This window comes from Hippopotamus amphibius, chromosome 10, assembly GCF_030028045.1.
Source record: "Hippopotamus amphibius kiboko isolate mHipAmp2 chromosome 10, mHipAmp2.hap2, whole genome shotgun sequence".
Lineage (NCBI taxonomy): Eukaryota > Metazoa > Chordata > Mammalia > Artiodactyla > Hippopotamidae > Hippopotamus > Hippopotamus amphibius.
The window spans coordinates 23,884,262-23,898,823 of record NC_080195.1 but is presented as its reverse complement, the minus strand read 5'-3'; the positions used below and the strand labels follow the sequence as shown (position 1 = coordinate 23,898,823).

The 14,562-nt window shown below is 35.7% G+C and overlaps 1 protein-coding gene across 11 annotated transcripts in view; it reads right to left on the bottom strand.

The window, feature by feature from the left end:
• WRN (WRN RecQ like helicase) overlaps positions 1–14,562 on the bottom strand; it is a 118,500-nt gene that overhangs the window by 54,599 nt on the left and 49,339 nt on the right. For all 11 annotated transcript variants that reach the window (XM_057696588.1, XM_057696589.1, XM_057696586.1 and 8 more), the window contains 4 exons: positions 13,994–14,062; positions 9,658–9,740; positions 6,185–6,291; positions 3,108–3,295 (listed from right to left, as the gene is read on the bottom strand). In XM_057696588.1, the coding sequence (XP_057552571.1) occupies positions 3,108–3,295; positions 6,185–6,291; positions 9,658–9,740; positions 13,994–14,062 (447 nt within the window). The remainder of the gene's footprint in view (positions 1–3,107; positions 3,296–6,184; positions 6,292–9,657; positions 9,741–13,993; positions 14,063–14,562) is intronic.

Below are 14,562 nucleotides of genomic sequence, written 5' to 3'. Positions count from 1 at the left end.
GGCAGTGTTACAGTAAAACTTAAGCTTTTTTTTCCTTAACCCATCTAACTTTAAAAGCTTCCAGTTCTTAAGGACACACCCCAAAGGTGTTTCTTCTGGCTTAGAAGGGGATCTTCACATGCTGAACAGCCTGCAACCAAGAACAAAGACGCTCACCGAGGAATGGAATCCAGCGTCCCGGAAACATTTACCAGGAGGCTTTAATCTGGAAGGGGTCCAGGGAGTCCCCTAGGTCCTCACTGACCCTGAATCACACATCTCTGGTTGAACTTAGTTCCTTGCGTAGAAAAAAATGTTGCAGTTGCCAGGGATTCCTTGGGGAGGATATTTTGATTATATAGTCTATGTCCTATGATTATTTTTCCTACACTGGGGTGTATCTCCCAGGACCAGGCATCTAAGATTCAGGATGCAGCTGCATGAAATCAACCAGCCCAAAAGGCTGTTATTAGAAGCAAAGCAGGTGCGGAAGAGCACGCAGGCGAACTCGCAGAGTGAGCTGCACCCAGTGGAGTGGCTTAGATCACTTATATGAGGGCAGTCTTCCAGGTTGTCTCTGGCCAATCATCTTGCTTGTGCCCATATCTGGCCTGACTCAGGGTCCTTCCTGGGTGGAGGGGCCACACATGCATCTCTCAGCCTAGATGGGTTCCAGCACAAAGGTTTCTGGGAGGTTGGCAGAACATATTATAGGCTGACATCTCCTCGCTCCTTTGGCCCCTCCCCTGGAGTTGTGTCATCTCAAATTCCTTCAGGGATGACTGAGGACTTTCTCTGTATAGGTTTCGGGCTGAGAAATTCCCTTGACCAAATAATGAGGAAAGTGTGGCCTCACGGCCCAGTGCTCCTGCTGGCAACTTATCTCAAAGTGTCAGCAAGAGACCTGCTACAGCTGCTCAGCCTGGAGCCCACCTATCTCCTACCTCACTATGACAAAAGGACTCATTATTTTGCCAAGAGGTTTACTAAAGACTGTAATTTCCACATGACAATTTCCTCAGGGGGGAAAAAATCTATCGTCATTTAACCATTAAATTAGATAGGTGAGAGGGGCTTATCTAATTCAAATGCACCATGCATACAGAAAACAAATAAGATCAGCGTTTAAGAAATATGTTATCTCAATGAAGAGAAAAAATGTGAATACTGATAAACAAATGGCAGAATTAAATGAAAGGAAGAAAATGAAAATAAAAGGTAATACTGGGACTTCCTAGGTGGCTCAGTACTTAAGAATCTGCCTGCCAATGCAGGGGACAAGGGTTGGATCCCTACTCCATGAAGATCCCACATGCCATGGAGCAACTAAGCCCATGTGCCACAACTATTGAGCCCGTGTGCTGCAACTACTGAGCCCACACACCTAGAGCCCATGCTCTTCAACAAGAGAAGCCACTACAATGAGAGCCCCGCACACCACAATGAAGAGTAGCCCCTGCTCGCTGCAACTAGAGAAAGCCCGTGTGCAGCAACAAAGACCCAACGCGGCCAATAAATAAATTTCTTAAAAAAAAAAAAAAAGGTAATACTTTGAAGTCTTAATTTACCCTCCATTTCAGTGCTCATTAAGAGGTAAATTTCTATTTGCTCAAGATCTGCAGAGAGCATTCTGACTCTTAATGGTTCCCTGCTACCACAACTCTTCTTGGAGGATTGAAAACGGGTGCAAAATCTTTCCAGATTTGCTTTTAGAAAAACCAATGTCACACTCAACATCAAAATCTTTGGATGGTCTTGGATGTTAGCCTTTAGTCCAAAGGAAAGAGGCAGCCACAGGAAAGGAACAACAAGACTCAAGGATGTGCATTCAGATGATAAATCTGGAAGCTGTGTAAAGACGCATCAGGGAGCAAGGATGTCTGTTAGGAGAGATTATAACAGCCTGGACTAAAAAGTTATAAAAACCTCAACTAGCAGAATGAACATGAAAGAGCGTGAGAAGAAATTATTTACATAAGATATCATAAGAGGACAATATAATCACAGTGTTAAAAGGTTAGGGGGAAAAAAAGGAGAGGGTTATGAGGGGAAAATGCCATAGATATTGAGAATACTATGGGCTGAAAACGATCAAACATTAGGAAAGTAAATAAAGATCTGATTGTAGATACTCTTCTTCAAGAGAACGTTTTACCTTTAGGACAGAAAGGCACTGAAGTATGATGCATACCCACTTTGGAGAGATCCCTAGAGCAGGCAGAACACTCAGAATATATTCATTACGTTCTTGCTTTAATCTGAATACAGGACAATCAAGCCATGAGTGAACTCTACATTTAAATTCATCCTAAAGAACCCCAAGAGTTACCACAGGGTTTCCTTACCTAGGATCAATCTTCTTTTTACCCCTTTCTGAAAAGGAAAATACTCATGATGTTCTTTAAACCCTATTTTCCTATATTTGTTTTCTGTTTGTATCGGTAGGACAAACATCTTTCCACGTACTCTGACTTTAAAACACATTTCATAACATGAAAATTATAAGCTTTTCACCGAGAAGACGGGTCAGGGAATAAGGCTCAGGGGAACCTTTCTTAGCATACATACAAAATGCCTTCAAGCAAAATAAACAGGAAGTAGTGCTAGTGACAGTTTCTTCATTAGTAAAATGAAAATAATATGTAGCTTACTGAGCAGTTATAAGGATCAAACTAGATCACTTATATGGAGCACCTAGGATGGCCCCAGCACACGATATGGGCTCAAAAAGCATTAATTATTTAAGACGACTTTTTAAATTCATTAATACTCAAGTTAGTCATATAACTAGTGAACTAGACAGAATTCAGATAAAAGACTCATTTGGTTTTTTTTTTCCTTTTTGTGCACGGGCTTAGTTGCTCCGCGACATGTGGTATCTTCCCGGAGCAGGGATCGAACCCGTGTCCCGGGCAGTGGCAGGCGGATTCTTAACCACTGAGCCACCTAAGAAGTCCCAACTCATGTGTTTTTGTTGTTTAATAACACCACACTTGACTTGAATCAAAGTTAAGCAGAATTTGAAATGTGTTAAATATACATTAGAAGGAAATAATTTTTAAAAATACAATATATTTTTTAAAAAGAAGAAAATAATTACCAAAATTTATCAACCAGGAAATTCTCACCTTGTCTTCTGGACAAGAAATTGCTTCAGATCCTGAAGGATGTCTCCTGTTTTTCGTCCAACTTCTAAATATAAGTTTGGTCGATCAAAAGAAGTACAGGTAATCTGAGGATCCTTCAGTTTTAAGCAACGTACAATGTCTTCTCGGATTGAAGAACTTGCAGTAGCAGTCACTGCAACAATTGGAACCTGAAATAAGTAAAAGTGATTTTTAACCAAAGGAAGAGCTCATTAATTCCTAATATCTACTGCCTCTTGGAAAGAGACTGGAAGACAATTATAAGAGGAACAAAGGGACACCGTTAAAAATGCGACTTTAAAATGATTCTCTTTCAAAGAAGAAAAACACTTCCTTCTTGTTTCTCAGCCTTCGGAGAAATCATTCAAATAAAACACTAAATTCATAAGACTTCTAAATGCAATCTACTTTATTCAATTAAGTCCCCTTATTAACTATCTACCTCTCCATTTATTATTTTTACATTTATAATAGTGCTGATACAAGTGAGAGGTATGTTATGTCTTATTTTTGATTAATCTATAATTTACAAATTATAAACACTTTATTCACTGAAAATCTAACTATACAAAGCCCAAGTCTTTTTTGTCTCATATTAAATACGCTGGTTGATGACTTTTCAGATCTACTGTAAAAGAAAAGCTCTCAATGACCTGGATAACCTCTCACCAGTTTTAGTGGGTTAATCGTGGCATACTATATTTTTAAAAAAATGCAGAAAATGAAACATCTATCATTAATCAATTCCTTGAGCAACCAAGTCATGTTCTATTTTCAATCTAGCGAAGACTTCTTGACTGGGTGAGCAGCCACGGCAGGAGGCACAGCAGGTACCAGCAGGTGTCTATTCATCCTGTTTGCTGGGATACTCTCAGTTTACCCTATCATCACAGCACAGTTATTAATAGCATGCACCTTTTAATTTTCAAAACCAAACTGGTGTGGGTGATAAATTACCCTGTCACTCAGTTATAGCAAGTTCTTAACTCATGAAACTTGTTCTTTAAGTTGGCAAATCTTGGTTTCTTTGGTAATAAGTACCAAGTTTTGTTAAAATAAGCAACAAAATGTAAATGAATCTTGTGACTATAACTTTAGGAATGCCTTAGACATATACTTCAACGGTGTCACACCTACAAATTCCAAGAACCATAACTACTGTATCTGCTTCTAAATTTGGGTGGTATAGTTAATCTACGTACACCACAATATCATGCTTCCTTCATTCGCTCATTCCAAACAGTTACTGAATGTCTACTACGTGCTGATCTTCGTGAAAGGGCTGGGGAAAAAGTAATGGAAAGATCCAACATGTCTCACATTTCTCGCAGTTCCTCTTATTTGAATTTTATAGAATTTTAAGGCCGATGTAAAGCTTTCCACCTGGATGCTCTTTCTTGAGACTCATTTTGTCAGATTCTCTCCAAATGGGAATCTTTATGCAAAATGAGTTAGTGATTTTTTGCTATTTTTGAACTTACTGAAATAACATGGTGTGAAGCACTGCGGGTTTACACCAGTTGTCCCAGTGTGATTGCCATTAGAAGAGGATAAGCACTGAGAACAGTGAGGAAGAGAGTCCTACAACCACCAGGTGGCATTTCTCACCACTTAGCGAATTAAAGACAATTCATGAAAACACTAGGCGGAAAAGGTTTTCTCAGCCATTGCTTGACGAACATCCTGTGCTTCAGTGAATCATCCCAAGAAATGAAAGTAATCCAATAGAGTCCATAGCCTGACATAATAAGACTTAATTCAGCACTTAAAAGTGTTTCAGACCTCCTCTAACACAATCCTTCTAGAATCGAAGGCCCAGGAAAGGATTACAGAAAGCAATCTTCCTAGTTTCTAAAAGCTTACTTTAAACTGTTCTAAATTAATGGAAAGCAGTCCTCAAGGAACCTGCACCTAGTGACTTCCGCCATACAAATACCTTCTTTCTCTATTACAGGTACTATTAACAATATTAATCTTTCCACATTATTCATACTGTCCCATGCACCATTTATTGTTTGGTACTTTGCTTCTACTTTTATAGGTAATTCTGAATCTAAACTCCTTTACTGGACTACGTGCTACTTTAGGGCAGAAACTGTTTCAAACTTCTCTCAAGTCATTTGCTTTAGAAACCAGCATAATCTACTGCATAGCACTGCGCAGCCCTACCACTCACTGCCTGTGTGGGAAAGTTACTTCTCAGATTCTCAGCTTTCTCATCGGAATTCACTTATTCACTTACCCAATTATTTATGGAACACCTCCTTGATATTGTACTACACTTATGTAAGATGTTACCACTGTGGAAACAGTACATAGAACCTCCCTGTACATTTTTTTTAAACTGCCTGTGAATCCATAATTTTTCAAAATAAAAAATAAAATGGTTGCCAAGATTGTAAGTTTTTAAGCTATTTGTGTAAAATATGCCATTCATATAGAACACTCATGTAAAACTCTCCTATTCTTTATAATTAGGAAAGAAAGTGGAATGCTAACACTAAGAGCTTTATCAAAACCCCTTTAGAACAGTTCAGTTTTTAAGTTTTCAATATGACACAATAAGCAGTAAAGGTGCTTTCCCAGCATCACAGAGTAAAAGGATGCATGGATAGGAGATTACTGAGAAGGCACAGAGTCTAACCGTGGTCCTAGAGCAGTACTCTACAAACTATGTTCCACAGGTCAAACCTGGGCCACAGCCTGTTTTGTTATGGCCAACGAGCAAAGAAGAGTTTTTAAATTTTTAAAGGGTTATTTAAAAAACAAACAAAAACCTGTGACAGAGACCATATATGTGGCCAATAAAGTCTAAAATATCTATCTGGTTCTTTCAAAAAAAAGTTTGACAACTCCTGCTCTATAGTATTCCTCAATAAATTACATGCCAACCTTAGAAGGAAGTCAAGGTTAGAATTTTTTAAAAAAAATCTTTCCCCTGATTACATCATCTATTTGTCCTTTCACAGAGAAATCTTCAGCTTTTTGGCCATTCCCCAATCCTGGACTCTCCCTCGGTAAGAAAGCTGTTTTAAGACATTGCACTTGGCAAAGCTTACCAACGGGAGTACTGCCTTTAGGGAGCCCAAAGTTCTGAATGAACTTCTAAAATCATGTCCCCACTCAGAAATACAGTGAGCCTCATCCACAGCAATAAGCGTGATACCTATAAAAAAAGAAAAATAGGTAAATGGAGAAAATAAAGTTCAAAAAAAGTAATAAACTCATCTAAATTACTACCACCATCTTCGCTTAGAATATATAAATATTACAGAAAGTAAAATGAATAATTCAAATCAAAGTATTTGGTTCATAGAAAAAGATAAGCATAAATAACATCAGATAACACCAAAAATCATCACTGAGAATAGGCGAGGGGAGATACACAGATACAAGGCATATGAATAAAAGAGAGAAATATATTTTTTTCAAACAACATATTTACTGAATTTTAGCTTTCATCATTATTCCTCAGAGAAATTACTATTACTTTGTCCTCAAAGCTATCACTCATCTGAAACGATACTGCCCTAAAAAAAAGAGCTGTTCTATTCCTCTTTGGTAATACTTTCAATTTTATCTTATGGATTAGCTATCAAAAGAGACAGAAAGACTCAGCATATTTCATACTGAGATTAGATGCATCACTGTCCGTGACTGATCACATACTATACTGCAGACTTTCTCTGCGATGCCGGTTCTGGAAGGCAGGATGACATCCACATTATAATATGAAATGGTAAGGGAAGAACTAAATCTCATTATGTACAAACTAGGTGAGAAGGAATATAATTTGTTCTTTCTTCCCCTAGCAACTCCTCTACTCCACCCCCACGCCACACACCCACGTTGGAACAGAATCAATAGTGTGTAGCACTGCATTTCAGGAAAAGGCTTTATTATATAATTATCCACTAAAATGTCTTCAGATATTTCAAAGTAATGACAGTAGTGCTTTTGCCCTCAATTACCAAATTAATACTTAAGACAAAAATAATTTTTCCCTTCAATGGGGATGATCACTGCTTGATGCTTTATGAGTATTTATAATGTTCTGCAACTAGTGGGATGATTAAAAACATGTGCTCTGGAGTCAGACTACCTAGATGCATAACCTGGCTTACCATTTATATTACCTTAAGCATGTTACTTAAGCTTCCAAGTGTCAGTTTCCCATATGTATAAGGCAGGTAATAAAAGTACCTAACATTTCTTAGTTACTCTGAAGATTAAATTAGATCATTCAAATAAAATGCTAAGATAGGGACTGGCATAAAAGACAGCTCAATTTAAAAAAAACTATTATTATTATAGTTATTAAATTGCCACTATGTTCCAAACACTTTTCTAGGAATAAAACGATTAGTAAAATGCGATGCATGATTTTGAGGAGCTCACAATTCTGAAAGAGGAGACAGACACGCAAATAATTACAATTTACCGAGATTACCAAGTACAATAGAGTTGGAGAAGAAAAAGAAAGAAAAAAAAACCTACTAAATATGAGCAATTACAGGTTGATTCACATCAAAATTCTATTTCCTGAGTGGCTGGGAAAAATTCAATGTTACCACTATACTTATTTGGCTTTAGAAACTACATGAGCCAGATTTTAAATTAAATAAATTAAAACAAAGATGATGGCTCCCCCCTTTATTTAAAACCTTTCTTAAAATTATAGGTTTGACTAGCTTTTAATGGAGTTGAATTTTGTCCTTCACAACCAGATGAGGCAAGCTTCTGCCAACTTCCACACTAAATGTGCAAGTCCAAGTGTCTGCCCAGGTCCAAGATATATTTCAAGCCTTATTTCCAAAGTTAAAAGACAATTACAGGTGTGTTGGCTTTTAAGGTGTCTCAATATAAAATTTCGTTTGCTGCTTCTGTTACAAACCCATACTACTTAAATAATAACACCATAAAAATCATAAATCTGAATAGCTAAATGTCAAACTACTGTACAAATAAAATTCTGGGTATATTCACTATTGCAAGCATTTTACAATTTCCTGCAAATAAGTTAAATAAAAATATTTCAGAAAGAACTTATCCTATTTTGTTCAACACTGACAGTCAACCAAAAAGAGCGCTTTCATCCACCCTATGCAGAGTACTCAGCTCTAATAATCGCAGTGTTCATACTTTAACCCTTTTGAAAAAACTAAAATAGAGAAGCAGAAACACCTGTCAAAAGGATCTAAGTAACTACTGGATTAACTCCATCACAGAAACAAAGCAAATACTAAGATGGAACAAAACATATCCAGACACTATGGACACAGACCCTAACTTTTGCAATAAAACCATGGAATTCATCTATCTAGGGTTGTTGGGTTTAATCTCAAGTGAAATATTCATAAGAATTTAACACAACCTAATAGAACACACACCAAATTTGTTTTCCATTTAAGGCAAAAATGTAACATGCCAATAGCGGGGTTTAACAGCTGATGGATGCAATTTCTGATAATATATTTCATCAAACATTAATTTCTGCTCTCATTCTTTTGCTGATATGTGACACATTAAAAGATAAATATTTATTTTCATTATATTGCTAGAACAACTGTTAAATGCTTTCGCAGAGTTATAGGCAAGTAACCATTAAATGAGACACTGCAGTGTTAAAAAAACTACCTGCTAGGAATTATTTTAATACATAATTATAAAATGAGATCTTATTACATGAGAAAGCTAAGACTGTTTGGTTCAACTGAATGTTTGAAATATGTGCAATTATAATAGAAGCTGTGGTTGCAACTCTTGGATAGCTGAGCCTAACCATCAAGAAGGGAAAACCAGACAAAAAAGTTTTAAGCACACACATACAAAAAAATGATACCAGCTTTTGACTAATTCTATATTTACATTTTCTAGGACATAGGCTCTGACTTATTATCTAATTTTTTAACTTAATCATACTCACTGATAGCAAATAATCAAAGGTACTGTGATTTCCAACCTCACTATACATAAGAATCACCTGTGGAAAAACTATAACTGCCACAGCCTCACGCCAGGTGCATGAAATCATAATTTTCAAGGTTTCAGTATCTGACATTTTTCTAAAGTTCGAAAGGTGATTCGCATGAACAACAACAGTAGAGAACCACTACGCTGACTTAATTTAGATTCGGAATATGAAAAAAAGGAAATTACAATTTCACAGAATCTAAGATTTAACATTTATTCAACAACACATTTAAATGCCTCCTATGTGCCAGGCACTGCACTCGGGAAGTATAAAGAAATAAGAATGGCATTCTTCCCTGAAAAGTTTATAGTCTAGCAGAAGAAAACAGATATATAGACAGGTCATTATAATGCAGGAGCCTAATTTCTATGACAGAAGGAATTATAGGATACTATGGGATAGGACAGGAGAGATACCATATTGGAGAGGCAGAGATTTCTTGGAGGAGATAAAGTTTGAAATAAACTTTAACAGAACTGAAATCCGGTATCCATTCATAAGTTTAAAGAATATCTCAATTTAATAAATATTTATAAAGATTCTATCATTACCACTTACCAATATTAGCCTCAAGTTGCAAGAGTAGCTCCAAGTTACCTGAACAGAATTCTGGAGTTATGTATATAATCCGGTATTTGCCTCTGTAAAAACAAACAAAGAAACAGTAAAGTAAATGTAAAAACAATCACCCAATGAATACAATACATATGCCACTTAAAAACAAGATGAATGTTATATGTGTGTATATATGCACATATACTGGCTCTTTGATTTCACGTCAATACATCAAAACAAATGCTGGCCATACTGGTCAGGGAGTGCTCAGCATAAGGTGCCAGTAGAAGCCAGATTTTGATTTCCAACAGAAATCAAACTCTGATTTCCATCTAACAACCTCCTTGGAGAACTACTGCACATTCTCCTACCCGTGACCCCATCTCCATGATTAAACCCACGGCACCCATGTTCCTCCTGTGTACTCTGCTCTCTTGCCAACATCTTCTTGGTTGAGGGATAGACAGCATATGAAAGTCAAGTCAGTTAGTCTCTGTCCTAGAATTCAGGGGTCTAACCTAGAAACAACCAGTCAGCCTCCAAGTGGCAAGACCTGTAACATGTTTTAAAAAAAGAAGAAGAAGAAGAAGCTGCAGAGCAATCTATTTTGTGACTACAAAAGCAAAGAATGCTTACCTCCTCAGAGGGAAGCATGAGGAAGACACATCGAGGCTACTGATGAAAAGACAGCCCTACTGTATTCTTAATACCCATTCCAGCCTCTTCCTGAGGGCTGGCTAATTTCTCTTCAGAGGGATCCATGAGACATTCCTGTATCTTTAATATAAAATTCAATCTTTGCTTAAACTAATTTGATTTCTATTCTGGGCAGACAGAATCCTAATTAAGACAATGTTTGCAATAAAGGTTAGGGCTAGAGCAAAATATGTATACAGTCTCTTTTCCACTCTACCAAATGAAGACACAGACCAGATTACATAAAATGAAACAATGTTCTATATGAAAAGATTATGAAATATTTAATCCACTGAGTGCTAGGCATGGTGCTTTCACTAGGAATTGGAACAAAACAATTAAGAACAAAACATACACTTTTAATCTCATGAAATTAACTCGGAAGTCTAATTAACACAGGAAATCATATAAATAATTAGCTCTGATGCCAGACTGTTCAGGTTTGAATCTCAGTTCTACCTCTTACAAGCTAAGTGATCTTAGGCAAGTACTTAACTTTAGTGTGCCTCAGTTTCTCCAGTGTAAAACAGTGATAAGAATTATAAAGACAGCTAATTTTTTAGCTATCTAGATTCAAGGTAAACCCTATCAAATCCCAGCTGGTATTCTAGTTGAAAAGGTGATATTGAAATACTTACGGAAATACAAAGAACCTAGAATAGACCAAAATAAAAAAAAACTTGGAAAGAGCAAACTTGGAAGACTTGTACTACCTGATTTCAAGGCTTATTATAAAGCTATAGTAATCAAGATACCAATCCAGGCAGACAAACAGATTGATAGAACAGAAAATAATGTAGCAATAAACCCACATGTATTTAGTCAGTTTATTTTTTACGAAGGTGCAAAAGAAATACAATGCAGAAAGGATAGTTTTTTCAACAAACAGAGCTGGAAAAAATGGATATGCCTTTGTAAAAAAAAAAAGAATTGTATTCAATACCTGGTACGATATATAAAATTTACACAAAACAGGTCATAGATCTAAATGTAAAACATAAAACTATATAATGTTTTAGAAGAAAATATAAAAGAAAATCTTTGTGACCATAAGTGAGGCACCAAAAAGCAACAGCAAAAGCAAAATCCATAAAACAACAAATTGACAAACTGGATGTTATAAAAATGAAAAACTGATGCTCTTTAAAAAAACTGTTAAGAGAATGAAAAAAGAAGTCATAAAATAAGAGATGTTTGCCAATTATATAACAAATGAAGGATTTATATTCAGAATATATAAATGATTATCAAAATTCATAAGAAAAAAAGGAATAGGCAAAAGATGTAAATAAACATTTCCTCAAAGACATACAGATGGCTAATAAGTATATGAAAAGATGCTCAACATCATTAGTCATTAAGGAAATGCAAATTAAAAACACATTAACATCCTATCAGAATGGCTAAAATTAAAGACTGGCTGTATCAAGAGATGGCAGGGATGAGGAACTGAAACTCTAAGACACTGCTGGTGGGAATGTAAAATGGTACAACCACTCTCAAAAAGTCTAGCAGTTTCTCAAAAAGTTAACACAGAATTACCACATGACTCAGCAATCCTCCTAGGCATGCACACAGAAGAACTGAAAACATATGTTCCCATAAAAACTTATACACAAATACTCATGGTACCATTATTCATAACAGCCAAAAAGTAGAAATGACCTAAATGTCCAGCACTGATGAATGAATAAATAAAATATGGTATGTCATATACCATATTGTGGAATATTATTCATCCACAAAAAGAAATGAAGTACTGATAATAATATGCTAAGTGAAACAAGCCAGACACACAAGGCCACATCCTGTATAAACCCATTTATATGAAATACCCAAAACAGGCAAATCATTGAGACAGAAAGATTAGTGATTGGAAGGGGGTGAAGGAGGGGACAATGGGGAGTGACTGTTTCATGATATGGAGGTTTGGGGGAGTTCTGAAAATGTTCTGCAATTAGATAGTGGTGATGGTTGTACAACATTGTGAATGTACTAAAAGCCACTGGACTGTACACTTTTAAAATAATTAAAACGGTGAATATTGTATTACGTAGATTTACCTCAATTAGAAAAAAACAAACATATATCTACCACATGACCCAATCATTCCACTCCTTGGTTTATACCAATAACATAAGAATATATGTCCACACGAAAACTTGTATACAAATGTTCATAGCAGCTTTATTTGTAAAATCCCCAAACTGGAAACAATCCAAATGTCTATCAACAGGTAAACAGATAAAACAAATTATGGCATATCCGTATGACATAATCTATTCAGCAACAAAAGGAATGAACTACTGATACATGTAACAACACATATGAATATATCTCAAAATAATTAGACTGTGTCATTTAAACCAGGCAAAAAAGAGCATATACTGTATGACTGATTCAGTTTGTACACAATTTTAGAAAACATAAACTAATCTACAGTGACTAATATATAGAAAGCAGATCAGTAGTTACCTGGTGAGTGAGGTGGAGAAGGTAGTGAAAGGCGGGAAGAATGGACTGCAAAAGGTCTGAGTAAACTTTGGGGACAATGGATGTCTTTATTATCCGGATTGCAGAGACAGTTTCATGGGTGTTTATATGCTCAAACTTACCAAGTCATACATTGTAAGTATGTAAACTTTATTGTATGTCAACTACATCTCAATAAAGGTGATTAAAATGTTTAGGGAAGGAAGCAAATATGTGTTCAAAAAAAAAAAAGATTTTATAGGAATGTTCATAGCAGCTTTGTCAGTAATTTTCCAGAACTAGAAACAGCTTAAGTGTCCATCAATAAGGAAATGAAAAAACAACTGTGGCAATTTCACATAACAAAATACCACTGATTTTCTTTTAAAAAACTACTGATACATGCAAGAACATGGGAATTGTCAAAATATGATGCTGAAGGAAAGAAATCTTAAAAGAGTTCCCATCATATGACTTCATTTATGTGAAGTTCTAGGACAGACAAAACAAAAGCATGGTAGAAAAAATTAAAACTGTGGTTCACTTTAGGATGGTGACTAGAAGGACAGACTGGGAAGGAATATGAAGGAACTCTCTGGAGTGACAGTAATATTCTATATCTGGCTAGTGGTTTAGGTTACATATTTATGTGCATTTATTAAAATTCAGTAAATGTATGTGTTTATGTATATTAATATACACACATATACATGTTAATATATATATACACACACTTCTGTGTGTCTAAGACATTATTCTTGTTAGGAATTATGTCATGACAGGATTGGTGGGGCAAGAGATCTAGAATCCAGTTCCCACTCAGCCGTTAATTCATTGGGTGACTTTGGGCAAATTCTTTTCTCTGGGCCTCAGTTTCCTCATTTGTGAAACAAGACAATACTAGATACTCTCCAAATTCTCTTCCAAAACCAAAATTTTACAATTCTATGATAATAATGCTAGCCTTCTAGTGCAAGCATTGAAGATAATCGATTTCTCTGAGTTTGAAAGATTTAAAAATTAACAGTTCTGTAAATATATTATAAAAGGAAGTATATTTTAAAATCATGGACATTTTGCCCATGCATTAAATAAAACGTTTTGTGTACAGAATTTTCCCACATACCACAGACACTTGACCACATGACCATAAATCATATAAATTACTTACAATTTAATATCCTCGAGAACATTTTTTGACTGTGCTGATCCAAGAAAACAAGCTGGAATGTTGGACATTCTGTAAGAAGAAAAACAAACATTCTGGAACTAACAACTTCATTTCAAGTGAAAAAGAACAAAGAAACATAATGTTGTATATCCTCTTGTTTGCGACCTCTTTCTGTAACTCACTAGTTTGATAAATAAATTCCTTCAAAGGCTGTAGAAGACAGGTCGTTACGGTGGGTTTTCCAAAAAGATTGCAGGCTCAGGTTAAGGAAATTAAAATTTTTTCACAACTAAAAACTACACTTCCATTTATATACTTCATACTAAGCTGAAGAAGAAGGGTAACCAAAAGAGAAAAGAATTTTGCGATATGTAGTATAAACCAGCAGAAAATTTGCTTTTTAAAAAAAATTTTTCGGGGCCATCTGGTAGCCTTGAATTACAAAGAACTCAAGAAAGACGATAAGCTCTTCCACTAGAGTATCATTTATTACTAATAAAGACAAAGCAACACTTACAGCAATGTGTTACTGGGAACTAGATTTTAACATACATGATAAATCAAATATT